Source organism: Somniosus microcephalus, chromosome 4 (assembly GCF_052327205.1).
Source record: "Somniosus microcephalus isolate GS21.2 chromosome 4, FLI_Smic_1.0, whole genome shotgun sequence".
Taxonomy (NCBI): Eukaryota; Metazoa; Chordata; class Chondrichthyes; order Squaliformes; family Somniosidae; genus Somniosus; species Somniosus microcephalus.
Window position 1 is genome coordinate 202,216,528 of NC_140990.1, and position 18,051 is coordinate 202,234,578.

Sequence of the window (18,051 nt, forward strand, 5' to 3'; positions counted from 1 at the left end):
GGCTGGGGAAGTGCAGGCCTCCTCCTTCCGTTAAGGAGGAGCTGCCTGCACCCGGCCGCGGCCCGCGCAAATCTGTTTAAAAATGAGCCCGGCACCTCGGACAAGTGCCGGGCTTGCATCTGTTCCGGGGGGGGGGGGAGAAGTCCGGGGAGGGAGCTGCGGGCAGGCGGCCGGCGGGAAAGCGGCCGGCCGCCGCGGGGCCTTTAATGCGCCGGCGCAAACACATGTTGGACTCTGTTGCCAGAGTCTTAGTTGCGGCTGCCACGGGCGAGGCGGCCGCAACTGAATTTCGGCGCGGGGGCCCGTCGGCATGGCAACCGGGACGCTGCGCACACCGATGACGTCATCGGTGCCGGCGCAGCGCTACCGGTGCAACGCCGCTTTAGGGCCCCAGGGAATTTTTCAACTGGCCATAACTCTGGCGCTAGTCCCTCTAGCGCCTCAAAAGCGGCGCTAAGGCTAGTGAATTTCTAGGCCAGTGTCTTTAGCTTTGACTTTTTTCTATTTTTCCCTGATGTCACCTTAGTCACTGATACCCTATTTCCTTTGTTGCTCTCTCTGTCCCTTCCTGACCCACTCTGCTTATTTTTACCCAAAACATTTCTCTTGCTGCTTTTAAATTGACTCTTTCCTGAATCCTCCCACCACCACCACTTCAAGATGCACTGCAGCAACTCACCAAGGCTTCTTCAGCAGCACCTCCAAAACCCATGACCTCTACCACCTAGTCTGGATAACGTAGTAAAACATCCCAAGGCGCTGCACAGGAGCATTGTAAGACAAAAAACTTGACACCGAGCCACATAATGATAAATTAGGGCAGGTGACCAAAAGCTTGGTCAAAGAGGTAGGTTTTAAGGAGCATCTTAAAGGAGGAAAGAGAGGTAGCGAGGTGGAGAGTTCTACACTGGGAATTCCAGAGCTTAGGGCCGAGGCAACAGAAGGCACGGCCACCAAAGGTTGAGCGATTTATAATCAGGGATGCTCAAGAGGGCAGAATTAGAGGAGCGCAGATATCTCGGGGGGTTGTGGGGCTGAAGGAGATTACAGAAATAGGAAGGGGCGAGGCCATGGAGGGATCTGAAAACAAGGATGAGAATTCTGAAAACGAGGCGCTGCTTAACTGGGAGCCAAACTTGGTTCAATAAGGAGTGCAGAAGAGCATGCCAGGAGCAGCACCAGGCATACCTAAAAATGAGGTGCCAACCTGGGGAAGCTGAAACACATGCATGTATGCTAAACAGAGGAAGCAGCTTGCTATAGACAGAGTTAAGCAATTCCACAATCAAAAGATCAGATCAAAGCTCTGCAGTCCTGCCACATCCAGTCACGAATGGTGGTGGACAATTAAACAATGAATGGGAGGAGGAGGCGCCATGAATATCCCCATCTTCAATGATGATGGAGCCCAGCACATGAGTTCAAAGGACAAGGCTGAACCATTTGCAACTATCTTCAGCCAGAAGTGCCGAGTGGATGATCCATATCGGCCTCCTCCTGAGTTCCCCACCATCATAGAAGCCAAGCTTCAGCCAATTCGATTCACTCCACATGATATCAAGAAAAGGCTGAGCGCACTGGATGCAGCAAAGGCTATGGGCCCCGATAACATCTCGGCTATTGTGCTGAAGACTTGTGCTCCAGAACTAGCCGTGCCGCGCCTCTAGTCAGGCTGTTCCATTACAGCTACAACACTGGCATCACCCGACAATGTGGAAAACTGCCCAGGTATGTCATGTCCACAAAAAGCAGGACAAATCTAATCCAACCAATTACCACCCCATCAGTCTACTCTCAATCATCAACAAAGTGATGGAAGGTGTCGTCGACAGTGCTATCAAGCAACACTTTCTCACCGATAACCTGCTCACCAGTGCTCAGTTTGGGTTCCACCAGGACCACTCGGTTCCAGACCCCATTACAGCCTTGGTCCAAACATGGACAAAAGAGCTGAATTCTAGAAGTAAGGTGAGAATGACTGCCCTTGACATCAAGGCAGTATTTGACTGAGTGTGGCATCAAGGAGCCCTAGTAAAATTGAGGTCAATGGGAATCAGGGGCCAAACTGTCCACTGGCTGGAGTCATACCTAGCACAACGGCAGATGGTTGTAGTTGTTGGAGGTCAATCATCTCAGGACATCGCTGCAGGAGGTCCTCAGGGCAGTGTCCTAGGCCCGACCATCTTCAGCTGCTTCATCAATGGCCTTCCCTACATCATAAGGTCTGAAGTGGGGATGTTCGCTGATGATTGCACAATGTTCAGTTCCATTTGCAACTCCTCCGATAATGAAACAGTCCATGCCCGAATGCAACAAAACCTGGATGACGTTCAGGCTTGGGCTGATAAGTGGCAGGTAACATTCACGCAACACAAGTGCCAGGCAATGACTATCTCCAACAATGAGAGTTTAACCACTGCCCCCTGATATTCAATGGCATTACCATCGCCGAATCCCCGACCATCAACATCCTGGGATTCACCATTGACCAGAAACTTAACTGGACAAGCCACATAAATACTGTGACTAGAAGAGCAGGCCAGAGGCTGGGTATTCTGCGGCGAGTGTCTCACCTTCTGACTCCCCAAAACCTTTCCATCATCTACAAGGCACAAGTCAGGAGTGTGATGGAATACTCTCCACTTGCCTGGATAAGTGCAGCTCCAACAACACTCAAGAAGCTTGAAACCATCCAGGACAAAGCAGCCCTCTTGATTGGCAACCCATCCACCACCTTAAACATTCACTCCCTCCACCACCAGCATACTGTGGCTACAATGTGTACCATCTACAAGATGCACTGCAGCAACTCACCAAGGCTTCTTCGGCAGCACCTCCCAAACCCGCAACCTCTTCCACCTAGAAGGACAAGAGCAGCAGGCGCATGGGAACACCACCACCTCCAAGTTCCCCTCCAAGTCACACACCATCCTGTCTTGGAAATATATCGCCCTTCCTTCATCGTCACTGGGTCAAAATCCTGAAACGTCCTCCCGAACAGCACCGTGGGAGTACCTTCACCACATGGACTGCAGTGGTTCAAGAAGATGGCTCACCACCACCTTCTCAAGAGCAATAATTGCTGGCCTTTCCAGTGATGCCCACATCCGAGGAACGAATATAAAATATAAAATTTGAGAAGTCAAGCCACAAGGCGATATAAGCATGAATTATGTTTTCAGGAAGGGTTGGGGAAGAGATAAGGGCAGAGAGGCTAATTTTACTGTTGGGTACCTTATCAGCAACATGCTTTTATATTCATAAATAAAGTACATCCTGTTAAAAAATCATTGATGGAAATCTTGTTTTATTTACGACCATCCTATTGTCTGGCAAACTTATGATAGAGCTAGCGGACTGTAAAACTTCAGATTGCTGATTCACCAGTCGTATTGTAACAAAAATGCAGTTTTTTTGTTCATGTTTGCACTGCATTTCTTAGATTAAAAGTAAGCTCTTTCATGAAAGAACAAACGCTCAATATTTTTCCTGCAACTGCATGACAGGAAAATGGCTTTTATTCCTGTGGTTCTACATGAAATGTATCAGAAAAAGGCTAGTCAAACCCATGCATCTGAATATACATCTGTTAGTAGTTACTTGGCACTCCAAGTGCTAGATACAATAACAGTACTGTGCATCAGGCTATTAAGCAATACTTGCCTTGGGAACACAATCCCAGATTTTTTGAAATCCTTGGAGGTGTCTTGGAAGAAGGGACCAGCCACTCAGGGGAACAGCCAAGGCTCATCAAGATCAATCACTTTTCCCCTATTCTCACCAGCTCCGTCGTGGCATCTTACTTGGCCCAGTACCAGCCCAGATACATCCACTCAGGAGGAAGTATTAGTAAGTCAGGAGGTTTTTCACTGCGTGACGCGTCAAGCACTAGGGAGCAGGAGGACCTGGGAGTGGAAGAAGGATAAACTGCCATTCCTCCACAGTGGGAGGAGAAAGGAGCACCCCTGGCTGAGGAGCCAATGGATCCAGATCTCAAGGGCTTACTGTTCAAAAGAAGAATGATTTGGAAGCATAAATCTCAGGTGCAGCCACTGGATATGGTTTTCTTGCATATAGTTGAGATGCTGAGGAAGTAGGCTGAGTCCACTTCACACATCTGCAACACCCTGGAGAGAGTGATAGTCCAGGAGATTTCTATGCCAACTAAGCTCCTGGAGGAGGTTATAAAGACATCAATGGTTTTTGGAGTGGCACTATCACTGTTTCAGTCGATGCTCTGAGGGACAACCTGAACACAACACTTTCACAGGGCTTCCAAGACTTGATTGGGACGATTGTGTCTGTAATAATACTGACTAGTGGCACATCTGAGTCTGTGCCCTGGTCCAGTGGGCGGCAAGGAGAAGTAACAGATGCTCCTGTTTCTCATGATAATAACATTGTGCCTACTTCTTTAAGGCTCCTTCACATGCCAGCACCTGAGGGAGTTTCAGACCTGGGTCTAATTCCCCTGGACAGTGCAATAAAAAAATTGCAACTGACAGCAAGTCCCTCAGGGACAGCAGATTCACTGAAACGAGAGTCACTTCAGTCCTCAAAGGCTCAGCGCAATCATCCCAGCCACCCACCTCTCAGTCTCCAGAAGTAGCAGATTAGCAGTTGGATAGGGTGCCAACCCTCCCGGGTTGTTCATGAGTCTACTGGAATGAAGGTATGGTCTCCCGGGCCCAGCTGGCAATCTGGGAGAAAAATACTTCCTATTTGCTGTTTGTGTCTATGCACTTTCACTTCTCATGGGTCAGAGACAGGCCCGAACTGCAGCCTGGGAAGGCACTGTAATAATTAATTCAACTTATCAATTCCCTGCTCCAAACGTGATTCTCCCAAGTCCCTATCTCAACAGGATCCATTCCATGATTCTGCACCCTATTGGCAGCTGTCCCTACTCAGAATGCGCTGCGCACTAGAATATGCCCTATCCATTTTAGTGGAAGCTGGCATGCAGCCACAGGCCTTTGTATGCTGAAGAAACATGCACTTCATCATTTTAAGCGAGCATACATTCACTCATTGATTATACTGACAACTTCACAAAATATGCAACAACCAGTATTGTCTAAAAAGTAAAGGCTTTCTTGAAGAGACTGCTAATGGCTTCAAAGGGCAAATTAGCAGGCATTCGGGAACGGTTGATCTGTTCTCAGTGCTTTGATATCTGAATGATGAAGCTGACAATTTTTTTTCCTGAACACTCTTCGGATGCCACAGTGACTGACTCTGTGAGGTCGGTGTGGGAGAGAAAACGCCCACAATCTTTGAAAGTGCCGTTCTGTTGAAATTTGATGGGCAATTTTCCGAATGTTTTTCACTTTTGGAATCGGAATGTTAATCTTTCCACTTTTATTTTAATGATAACTAATGCAAATGCTAATCAGTTTCTGCTGGATAAATTTTTTTATTCGTTTATGGGATGTGGGCGTCGCTGGCAAGGCCAGCATTTATTGCCCATCTTTAATTGCCTTTGAGAAGGTGGTGGTGAGTCGCCTTCTTGAACCTTTGCAGTCCGTGTGGTGAATGTACTCCCACAGTGTTGTTATGGAGGTAGTTCCAGGATTTTGACCGAGCGACGATGAAGGAACGGCGATATACTTCCAAGTCAGGATGGTGTGGGACTTGGAGGGGAATTTGGAGGTGGTGGTGTTCCCATGCGCCTGCTGCCCTTGTCCTTCTAGGTGGGAGAGGTCGCGGGTTTGGGAGGTGCTGCCGAAGAAGCCTTGGCGAGTTGCTGCAGTGCATCTTGTAGATGGTACACACTGCAGCCATGGTATGCCGGTAGTGGAGGGTGTGTTTAAGGTGGTGGATGGGGTGCCAATCAAGCGGGCTGCTTTGTCCTGGATGGTGTCAAGCTTCTTGAGTGTTGTTGGAGCTGCACTCATCCAGGCAAGTGGAGAGAACATAAGAACATAAGACGTAGGAACAGGAGTAGGTCATTTGGCCCCTCGAGCCTGCTCCGCCATTCAATGATATCATGGCTGATCTGATCTTGACCTCAACTCCACTTCCTTGCCTGCTCCCCATAGCCCTTGACTCCTTTACCATTCAAAAAACTGTCTATCTCCACCTTAAATATATTCAATGACCCAGCCTCCACAGCTTTCTGGAGAGTATTCCATCACACTCCTTACTTGTGCCTTGTAGATGGTGGAAAGGCTTTGGGGAGTCAGGAGGTGAGACACTCGCCGCAGAATACCCAGCCTCTGACCTGCTCTTGTTGCCGTAGTGTTTATGAGGCTGGTCCAGTTAAGTTTCTTGTCAATGGTGACCCCCCCAGGATGTTGATGGTGGGGGATTCAGCGATGGTAATGCCATTGAATGTCAAGGGGAGGTGGTTTAACTCTCGCTTGTTGGAGATAGTCATTGCCTGGCACTTCCGTGGCATGAATGTTACCTGCCACTTATTAGCCCAAGCCTGAATGTCATCTAGGTCTTGTTGCATGCTGCTTCATTATCTGAGGAGTTGTGAATGGCGTTGAACACATCAGCGAACATCCCCATTTCTCACCTTATGTTGGAGGGAAGGTCATTGATGAAGCAGCTGAAGATGGTTGGGCCTAGGACACTGCCCTGAGAAATTCCTGCAGTGATGTCCTGGGGCGGTGATGATTGACCTCCAACCACCACAACCATCTTCCTTTGTGCTAGGTATAATTCCAGCCAGTGGAGGGTTTCACCCCCCCCACCACCCCCCGCCCCCGCAATTCCCATTGACTTCACTTTTACTAGGGCTCCTTGATGCCATACTCGGTCAAATGCTGCCTTGATGTCAAGGGCAGTCACTCTCGCCTCACCTCAGGAATTTAGCTCCTTTGTCCATGTTTGGATCAAGGCTGTAATGAGGTCGGGAGCTGAGTGGTCCTGGCAGAATCCAAACTGAGCATCAGTGAGCAGGTTATTGATGAGTAAGAGCTGCCCATACCAGCAGAAATCTGGCCAACCAGAACTCACCTACAATAACTCTCAGTTTGCAGTTCCCAAATGGTTTGATGGCAACTTAACTAGTGAGGTAATGGTTAAGAATGGTATTCCTGCTCTGAATGTCAGGAAATAAATTTAGCAGAGCACTAAAACTACACAGCCTGATTAACTGACAGACTGTTTGTCTGATTTTGAAAGAAAATGTTATTATCTCAGGTGCTGGACCCAAAGGCCTAGAAATTGGTTTGCCCCATGTGGGGATCGTGATGCGCGATCAGCCTGTGACCGTTCGGAGGACTGCAGGTAGCGTGCCAACATGGTGCTGCCTGCTTATTTCCATGATTGTGGAGTTCAGCCCAGTGCTGAATACACTGCATTAGTGGCTGAACGCTCAGCAGGGGCCCAAGTTTGTGCGAGGCTAGCACCAATTAAAGCTAGCCTGCACTACTTAAAGGCAGTCTGCAGCTCTTAAAGAGGAGGTGCATTATGCCTGTGGCAGATCATTGAACTGGCTGGGGAAGAGAGTGAACAACAATTAAAGATGGCACAACAGGGGAGAGAGCATGCACCAATGTTCTTGGATGCAGCACTGGAGGCCTTGGTACAGGAGGTGGATAGGAGGAGAGAGGTGTTCTTTCCACAGGGGGGCCAGGAGGCCCTCCAGGCAATAGTGTAAATTGCAATGGGAACAGATAGCCACTGTGGTGAATGTCAGAAGTGTAGCCCTGAGGACGTGGATGCAGTGCAGGAAGAAGTTTAATGACCTCATACGAGTGGTCAAGGTCAGTGAATTCATCTTCAAATGCCATATTCCACCAACTGCACCACCAGCCTCATACACTGCTCAATGCACCACACCCCCATCACCTACCTACCAACAATCACTACTAAACATGACTCATACCTAACATTCATAGCTTCACCTCACCCTCACACACTTACTACTGCTGCAAGCCTCACAACTAAATCTCACAGCTTGCACATACTGGTAGCTATTCAACCATGACAGGCATGTCACTCAAACACATGGCACCACACCCACTGACACACTTCCTTTTCTCTTCCAGGAAAAGGTGGCTTACAACTGGCACCAGCAGCACCTAACTGGCGGGGGTCAGACGTGCCTGTATCACCTCAACCCCATGGAGGAGACACTGCTGGTCATTCTTGGGAGGGCATCGCTGAGCCTGTGACCGGCACCTGGGCTGAAAGAATACAAGATGCCAGTATCCTCATATGTAATCCTCCTTCTCACATCCCACTTACCCCTCATCCCACAATCTCTTCTGATTTACAAGCTGTACATGGTGTAAGTGTACATCTCTTGCTTTACCCCCTCCCCTTGCCAAAACCCTACACTTTCTCACTTCAGAGACCCAAGAAATCCAACCTACCCAGCCAATGGTTGAAGAAGAAGATGGAGGGGAGAGTGATGATGAAGAATAAGAGGCACCATCTCTCAATCTGACACTCGCAATCACCAGCTAAAATACTGGCACTGCGCAGAATTTAGAGATTGGTTTAGAGGCGGGATCTGCATGTGGTGAGTCACCAGGCATGAGTGGGCTGCAGCCAGGGTGGGTGGAAAGGGTAGCACAGGTGCCAGCTCCCTGAAGGTGAGGTCGCACACGAGTTCTGCGCCAGAGGACTCAGATGAGGGCTTTGATGGGGCGGCCTACAGAAGAAGGCTGGTGGGTATGTACAATGAAATGCTTGGTGCATTGGTAGGCCTGCCAGAAAGCCTGCGTACAATGTCAAGGAGCAGGGAGGAGCCCAGTGCCAACTTGGCACAGGGCTTTGGGCAGAGCTTGGAGCCCATCCTTTCCACGATGGAAGCGGTGGGCTGATCGACTAGCGCACTTGTGGACCCAACCATGATGCAGTGTCTGATGGTCGATGTCTCAGCTTCATTGTAGCACAAACCGAAGCTACCTGATGTCTGAGTGCTGCAGTGGAAGCTCAGACTTCTGCCATGCAAGCTCAGTCGACTCTCATGCAGGATCTGCTTGCTGCCACGCAAGCTCAGACTGCTGCCATCATGGCTGCATTTACCAGTGTGGAAAGGGGCTTGCAGGGTGTCACAGCAGTCCAGCAATCTGTCCTTCAACAGATGCCAGAAATGCTGAGGCCTCGCCCCGGGGGAGTGGCACTGACTCTGTGGAGCACGAGCCTGCTGTCCTCTCTCAGGATGACAGCATTCATCCCCCCACCATTGCCACTCCACCATTACACTTGCTGTTGCCTGTCAACCAGCCATCCCAGACTGCTGATGCCTTTACCGAGGTGGTGCAGCCGGGCAGCTTGTTCTCTTTTTTGCTGCCTCTGCTCCATCTCCCTGTCTTGCTGCAGGCCAAGGGGGACGACAACTAGAGCACCCATGACTGGGAGCAAGTGGTCTGACCAGGACCCTCGAAGTCAGAACCAAGGCCTTCTCCACTTGCAGCACCATTCCCTGTCACCTCACCAACTTTACACAACTCTAGAAAGCTCCAAACACTTCTACAAACTTAGACAGAGCCAGTATAAATTAATCAGCAACTAACTTGTAAGTAGGTGATGATTCCTTTAAATACTGCTGGTAGGGGGTCCTTGCTGCTGCTGAATGCATGTTCAGCTGTGCGAAGTTAAGACAGGACGTTGAGGATGAAAAAGGCAGCACTGGCGTCAAACCAGTGTTGCATGCTGATTGACGTCACGATCTGCTCACTCAACATACTTCTGGCACACACTCCCAGCACTGACTCTAATGCCCTCACCAAGATGGCGTCTGGCACCAGAAGTGCACGCGCATGGCCTGGACGCCATTTTCGTCACAAAACAGCACCGATAAAGTTCGGGGAAGCTGTGCTCACATTATTCTTGTGTAGCCCGGAGGAGTCATTTCCTCTTCGCTACCAGGTTTTACCGAGTGGAGTGTTCATACACTCCGCCTAGTAGGCCCTCTAAATTGCATCAGAATACTGTGTATGTCATAGGATCCCGACTTGCATACAGTAATGAGGCTCCCACCTGATTCAGGCGAATGCCTAGGCTGCCCAGTTAAAATGGCAAAGGACATAGGAACAGGAGCAGGCCATTCAGCCCCTCAAGCCTGTTCCGCCATTCAATTAGACCATGGCTGATCGGTATCTAAACTCCATTTGCCCAACTTGGTTCCGTAACCCTTAATACCTTTACCTGACAAAGATCCAGGACCCAGCTGGTAAGTTAACCACTTGGATTTTAACTCTGCTAACTCCCCATTTCTGTTGGGTAGAGGGAGTAAAATCATCTCTAAAGTATCTGGACCAGCCCAAACCGTAACAATTATATTGTGGCGGAGCCACCAAAGGACTCAGAGCGGTTGTACATAATTCCTTTAACAGCAATGTAGTTACTGTCTGTGCCTGTACCTTTAATTACACTGACTGTACAATGCCTAGTTACCTTTACAGCATGGTTTCAACGTGATGATGTCATGCCGTTAGTCACATGATGCCCCAATGGTGGGAAGAACGTGATGACGTCATGACGTCACTCTCCTGGAGGGGGACTTGACACACAACCTTCTGACTCAGAGGCAAGGGTGTTATCTACTGAGCCGTGGCTGATGCCTTATATATTGCAATAATATGTGCTCAAATCCTGCTTAACAAATTCTATATAATTTTTATAATTTGATCAGGCGACTATTGTTATTCTGAAAAAAAAAGAGTTTTTTAAGAACTTTATGGTGCACTCAATGCTCCTCGGACTTGACCATCACATTCTCTGTCTTTATTATATCCTGTCCTTTTTCAGATGGATATTGTTTTCCAGAGTGGGATGGCTTAACATGCTGGCCAACTGGAGTCCTAGGAGAGCTCACCGCTGTTCCGTGCCCAAGTTACATTTACGACTTTAATCACAATGGTACTGTGCTTTGAAACGTCACTTCTTTCTTTGCTCATTATTGCTGAGTCCACATTTATCAATGGCAAAAGAATAATCAGCCAGAAGAGACCCCACAGCTCTTAAAATAACAAGAAGGTTTTTTTTTTCCTATTTGTTTGCAGGATTTGCCTATCGCTACTGCGATGATGATGGGAAATGGGCGTTTGTTGAAAACCTAAACCGAACATGGACGAATTACACAGAGTGCATCACGTTCCTGCAGCCCGACAGCAGCCAGAGACAAGTAAAAGTTGAAATTTCCCTTTGTGAAATTCTACAGGCCTTTTGTGTTAAAATCTATTGGGGATGGAGGCGGTGGGGGACGGGATTAATAGTGAAGTCTGATTTCATCCCAAATATTTGGTAATGCTATTTTCAGTTTACTTCAAAATTATATCGTTAGCAAAAAGAAAAAAGAAATCTCTTTTTACAGAACATTATCTGCTTTTTGATTTTTACATGATGCATTCTTATTTAACAGGACTTCTTTGAACGATTATATGTAATGTATACCGTGGGATACTCTGTGTCACTCTGCTCATTGACCATAGCCATTATGATCATAGGGTATTTCAAGTAAGTGCAAAAGATTGGTCTTTTTTTTTATCCATTACCATTTTAAATATGAGAAGGAATGTAACGGGGTACATTTTACAATTTAGCATTGCTAGCACAGAGCTTTGTGCAATGGAGGCAGGTGTGCCTGAGGCATGAAGGGTGGTAGGAGAGCTCCCCGGAGCAAGCAGGCCTTGGTCGACTACGTCCGGTGTCTCCTGGGCGGGCGGGAGGTTCCAACCGAAAAATCACACCGAACCTGACCAACAGGCATTTGGCCCGGTAGTGAGCAAGATTGGTCAGAGAGATAATGAGATGGCAAGAGTTTTTACATTCCAGCTAAGTGCTGCTGATGTATGAAGCTCAGCAGCGGCAGCACTAAATTGAAAAATGTACCCAGTGTGTGTCAACATCAGGTAGAGCATTAAATCATATAAAACAGAAAGGGCCTGGTCTGGGCTAAGTTCAGCGGGGGCAGCAGTTAGGGTGCCATAATTGTCCAAAGGATGCAGCTCCAAACCACTATCCCTGCTGAAGATTGAGCATATGTAGATGTTGGGTGAGGACAGCATTGGGTTTTGCTGTGATGCTCTCCGTGATGCTGCTATTCAGGAGCAAAATGGGATTAAAGAATTAAGCTCCCATTCTTCCTCTGCATTGCACACATTTTTTGGTGCTATTTGGGAGCAGGGCAGAGAAAAATCAATGGCCCTGCAATTGATGTATTACTATTCTTCACAGATCTTCACAGATGCATAAGCACAACATGTCCCAATACATAGAACGGTTATCAAAGTTAAATCAAAAAGGCGTGTAGCATAAAAATACGGTGAATGTTGACACTTGTTAAAACAGAAGCTGTATTCGTTCTCTGAGGTAATTAATGCATTGGCCACATACACTATACTTCAGACTACTGGCCACGGAAGCAAAACTCACGATTGGGATTTCTGCTGTCCCATGGAACGAGATTGCGTAAGTGTACTTTTTACAGTCAGTTTATTACAAGAAGAAAATGTAATTTATATTGTGTGCCAAATTTTCAATTTATGCAATTGTATAGCACATGTACCAAAGACATATACTTAAGACAGTGTCTTAAATATTACTGCCAATGTTCTGGGCTTTGACTAGACCACACGTATTCAACCTCACCTGCTAAGAAAAAGTACTGAGAATAGATGTTAATGTTTTGTGCTTGTGCTTTGTAATATTGCATTGCGCAATGTTTCTTACTGTTCCATGTCAACTACCTGGCAATGTGTCCTGACACTGATCAAAGCTAATATGCGACAATATGGACCAATGAAATCATTGAAAACAAATGTTTCAACCTATTTTCCCCTGTCATGATAATTGCTAGCTCTGTCCACCCCAACCCCATTTATTGTCCTTGCCCAGCCTTTGCTCCCTCCTAGTCCTCTGCTGTGTTCTCAGGTGTGGCTCTCGCCTCTGCTGCACATTCTGCCAGGGCTCCCACCACTTCCTTCAAGTAACACAGTTCTGCTCACTCCCAACTGATCTCTACGGCGTTAGCATGAAGCCCATCCAACCTGCAATACAGGCCAGACCTCATCCCTTGTTGGGAGAGAAGTGGGTGATACTATGTGTAATATATGTGGGTAGAACAAATGAAGGACAGAGACACGATGAGTTGCTAGTCCATGTACTTGCTTTACTCGGCCAGAGCAAACTGAGCATGCTCATACTAAACCATGTGATAATACATTACACTGCTTTCCCCTTAATTTTTTTTTACATATTCCCCTCTTAAATACAACAAAACTATGGTCCCACCTTTCCCAGTATTACATGTACTGTAGGAATGTCTAGTTCCTATCCAAAAGACTGAGGTCCACTCAGGCGATCAAATAAACAAGGTTTAATGAAAACTAACAGAGTTTAACAGATAACTACAGGAGAACATCGAATATAGGTCTAGTCAGTTCGGAGGCTCCACGAGGACTGCTGGGGCGGTCCTGTGGCTGACGTCATGACGTCATGACGTTTTTCCCGCCGGTGGGGGATCACGTGATGAACGGCGTGACGTCATCGTGTTTACCCGCGCTATTAAAGTGATCGCGCCCTGTACGTGTAAACAGTGAAAACAAAGATACAGACTCAGGCTGTAGCTAACATATTATTAAAGGGAATTATATACAATTGATTGGAGTCCCTTAGTGGCTCCGCCACATGCGCCCCCCCAGAATTGTCTTTAATAGCAAAAGTAAAACGGCGAGGAGGCCTGACAAGCCTGTCAGATCGACTTCTGTAGCCTTGAAGTGGAAGCTGATGGACAGCGGGCGAGCTGGTGGGCGGTTGCGTTTGATCTGGCACGGTGACTGTGGGCGGTCAGCCACGTTTCGGCGGTTGTGCGATCTCGACTGGGCGGTCAAGTTCCAAGAGAGCCGGCTTCAACCGGTCAACCAAAATGTGGTCTGGTTTACCTCTGACATCGACCGAAAAAGATTTGTCTCCCGGTTCTATCATGCGGAAAGGACCAGTGTAAGAGGGTTTGAGCGGGTCCCGATGAGCGTCGTGGCGGATAAACACATAGTTGGCGTGGGACGTGGGAGCTCTGCAAGCCGTGATGCGACGTAGGCACTGGAGTGAAACTTCTGGTTGCCTCCTGGTGTCTGACGAGCTGCTGGGATGCGGACCATGGCTCTGTTGGAGTCAGAAGGAAATCCCCTGGTACACGTAGCAGCTGGCCATATACAAGCTCCGCTGAGGACGAGCGAAGATTTTCTTTAGGTGCCGTACGAAGACCCAAAAGGACCCATGGAATCCTGTCCACCCAGGAATCCTGTCCACCCAGCCCGCACCTTGAAGGCTGGCTCGCAGTGCGGCCTTGAGCGACCTGTGGAATCGTTCGCACAGGCCGTTCGCCTGTGGATGGTAGGCAGTGGTGCGATGTAGCTTGACGCCAAGCCCCTGAGCCACAGCGCTCCAGAGCTCCGAAGAAAACTGCGGCCCACGATCAGACGAGATGTCCGCCGGTACCCCGAAACGGGCGACCCAAGAGGAGATGAATGCCCCGGCGATGACTGCAGAAGTGGTGGATGACAAAGGAACCGCCTCCGGCCATCGAGTGGTGCGGTCCACCATTGTAAAAAGATGAGTAAACCCATGCGAAGGCGGAAGTGGCCCCACCAGGTCCACATGCACATGATCAAACCTACGTTCCGGAACAGTGAAAGTGGCCAATGGAGCCTTGACGTGACGCTGCACCTTGGCCTTTTGGCAGGCCACGCAGGTGTTGGCCCAGTCGCGAACATCCATGTGCATGCCCCGCCACACGAATTTGGACGACATTAGCCGTTGCGAGGCCTTCATGCCAGGGTGCGACAACCCGTGTATGGCGTCAAAAACTTTTCGGCGCCAGGCGACTGGGACGATAGGGCAAGGATCTCCTACGGAGACGTCGCAGAGTAGCGTAGTGCCCGTGGCATGGAATTTGACGTCGGCCGCTTGGAGGCTAGAGGGGTTGGTTCTGTAAGATTGGACTTCCGGATCCAAGGCTTGATCTGCAGTCATGAGGGCATAGTCGATGCCGAGCTGGACTGCATGAACGGTCGCGCGGGAGAGGCAATCTGCCACCAGGTTGTCCTTACCGGACACATGCTGAACGTCAGTGGTGAATTCTGAGATAAACATCAACTGACGTTGTTGCCGAGCTGACCACAGTTCGGCGGTCTTGGTATTAGCGAACGTTAGTGGCTTATAGATACATAGATACATAGAAGATAGGAGCAGGAGTAGGCCATTCGGCCCTTCGTGCCTGCTCCGCCATTCAATGAGATCATGGCTGATCCTTTAATTCAGTATCCCGTCCCCGCCTTCTCTCCGTAACCCTTAACCCCTTTTGCCCGTAGAAATATATCTAATTCCCTCTTAAATATATTTAATGAGCTGGCGTACACTGCCCTCTGTGGCAATGAGTTCCACAGGTTCACCACTCTCTGAGTGAAGAAATTCCCCCTCATCTCTGTCCTAAATGGTTTAGCCCTTATCCTTAAATTATGTCCTCTAGTTCTGTTCTCACCCGCCAAGGGAAACATTCCTTCTGCATCCAGTCTGTCTAGACCTGTCAGAATTTTATACACTTCTATGAGGTCCCCTCTCAATCTTCTAAACTCCAGTGTGTACATCCCTAAACTACATAGTCTCTCCTCATAGGTCATTCCCGCCATTCCTGGTATCAGCCTGGTGAATCGCCGCTGCACCCCCTCCATGGCAAGAACATCCTTCCTCAGATGAGGCGACCAAAACTGTACACAGTACTCGAGGTGTGGTCTCACCAGTGCCCTGTACAGCTGCAGCAAGGTATCCCTGTTCCTGTATTCTAACCCTTTTGCTATGAAGGCCAGCATACCGTTTGCCTTCTTGACCGCCTGTTGCACCTGCATGCTCGCCTTCAGTGACTGGTGTACAAGAACACCCAGGTCTCTCTGTACTTCCCCCTCTCCCAATCTATTGCCATTTAAATAATAATTTGCCCTCCCGTTCCTGCACCCAAGGTGGATAACTTCGCACTTGTCCACATTATAGTGCATCTGCCATTTATCCGCCCAATCGCCCAGTCTGTCCAAATCGCTCTGGAGCTTCCTGGTCTCTTCCTCTGAGCCCACCCCCCCTCCTAGTTTAGTGTCGTCTGCAAATTTGGAAATGCTGCATCCGACTCCCTGATCCAGGTCATTAATGTAAATTGTGAACAGCTGGGGGCCCAGGACAGATCCCTGTGGTACCCCACTTGTTACTGCATGCCATTCAGAAAATGAGCCGTTTATTCCAACTCTCTGTTTTCTATCTGACAGCCAGTTCCCTATCCACGCCAATACTTTCCCCTTTATCCCATGAGCCTCAATTTTCCATGCTAATCTTTTATGTGGGACCTTATCGAAGGCCTTTTGGAAGTCCAGGTACACCACATCTACTGGCTCTCCCCCATCTATTCTACCAGTTACTCCCTCAAAAAATTCCAATAGATTAGTCAAGCACGATTTACCCTTTGTAAATCCATGTTGACTCTGTCCTATCCTGTCCCCATTTGCTAAGTGCTCCGCTATTTCATCCTTAATGATGGACTCCAGCATTTTGCCCACAACTGATGTAAGGCTTACAGGTCTGTAATTACCTGCTTTTTCCCTACCCCCCTTTTTGAATAGTGGGGTAACGTTAGCTACCCTCCAATCCATGGGCACTGTTCCCGAGTCTAATGAATTCTGAAAAATCATCCTTAGTGCATCCGCTATCTCTAGGGCCACCTCCTTCAGTACCCTAGGATGCATGTTATCAGGCCCTGGGGATTTGTCCACCTTCAATCCCTTTAGCTTCCTTAACACCATATCCTTAGAGATATTGATTTGCGTCAGTTCCTCCTTTGCCAATGTCCCTATTTTTCCCGATATCCCAGGGAGGTTTTTTGTGTCTTCCTTCGTAAAGACTGACCCAAAGTATGCATTTAGTTGATCTGCCATTTCCTTATTTCCCATTATATATTCCCCCGTATCTGACTGCAATGGACCAACTTTGGTTTTCACCAGTCTTTTCCTTTTGATATACTTATAAAAGCTTTTGGAGTTAGTTTTTATATTTTCCGCCAGCTTGTTTTCGTAAGCTATTTTGCCCCTCTTGATTATGCCCTTTGCCCTCCTTTGCTCTATCTTAAACTGTTCCCAATCTTCCGCTCTGGCGCTTTTTTTGGCTATTTTATACGCCCTATCTTTGGATTTTATGCTGTCTCTAATTTCCCCTGTTATCCACGGTTGAGTCACCTTTTTAGATTTCCTTTTATGCCAGATTGGTATAAACAATTTTTGCAATTTTGTCATTCTATCTTTAAATGTTTGCCATTGTTTATCTACCTCCAGTCCTCCCAGGAACGTTGTCCAATCAGACCTACTCAGTTCCCGTCTCATGGCATCATAATTCCCCTTGTTTAAATTCAGGACCTTAGTCTCTGAGTCAATTTCTTCGCTCTCCATTTCGAGTGAGAAATCGATCATGTTATGATCGCTCTGACCCAAGGGTCCCCGTACAACAAGATTACTGATTAGTCCCTTCTCATTGCACAGTACCCAGTCCAATATAGCCTGTTCCCGAGTTGGTTCCTCGACATATTGATCCAGATAACCATCCCTTAAACACTCAAGGAATTCCTCCTCCTCATTATTTTTACTGATTAGGCTAGTCCAATCTATATGTAAGTTAAAGTCACCTATGATGACAGCTGTGCTCTTATTGCACGCTTCTCTAATTTCCCTCGTGATGCCCTCCCTAACCTCTATTTTACTATTTGGAGGCCTATATACCACTCCTATTAATGTTTTTCGCCCCTCGCTATTTCTTAGCTCCACCCATATAGATTCTGTATTAACTGAGTTAATATCCTTCCTTTCAATTGCATTTATCCCCTTTTTTACTAGCAATGCTACCCCTCCTCCCTTTCTTTTTTGTCGATCCTTCCTAAATACTGAATACCCCTGTATGTTAAGCTCCCAGCCCTGCTCACCCTGCAACCATGTTTCCGTAATCCCAATTAGATCATAATTATTAACCTCTATTTCCACAGCTAATTCATCTACCTTGTTCCTGATGCTTCTCGCATTAAGGTATAAAACCCTCAGGCTTTTTTTATGCTCACAT

At 47.9% G+C, this 18,051-nt stretch overlaps 1 protein-coding gene across 1 annotated transcript in view; it reads left to right on the plus strand.

The window, feature by feature from the left end:
- Positions 1 to 18,051, plus strand: part of LOC147120139 (parathyroid hormone 2 receptor-like) — a 144,419-nt gene that overhangs the window by 24,032 nt on the left and 102,336 nt on the right. The window contains exons 3-5 of the mRNA XM_085983820.1: positions 10,717 to 10,827; positions 10,971 to 11,092; positions 11,330 to 11,424. Of these exons, the coding sequence (XP_085839946.1) occupies positions 10,717 to 10,827; positions 10,971 to 11,092; positions 11,330 to 11,424 (328 nt within the window). The remainder of the gene's footprint in view (positions 1 to 10,716; positions 10,828 to 10,970; positions 11,093 to 11,329; positions 11,425 to 18,051) is intronic.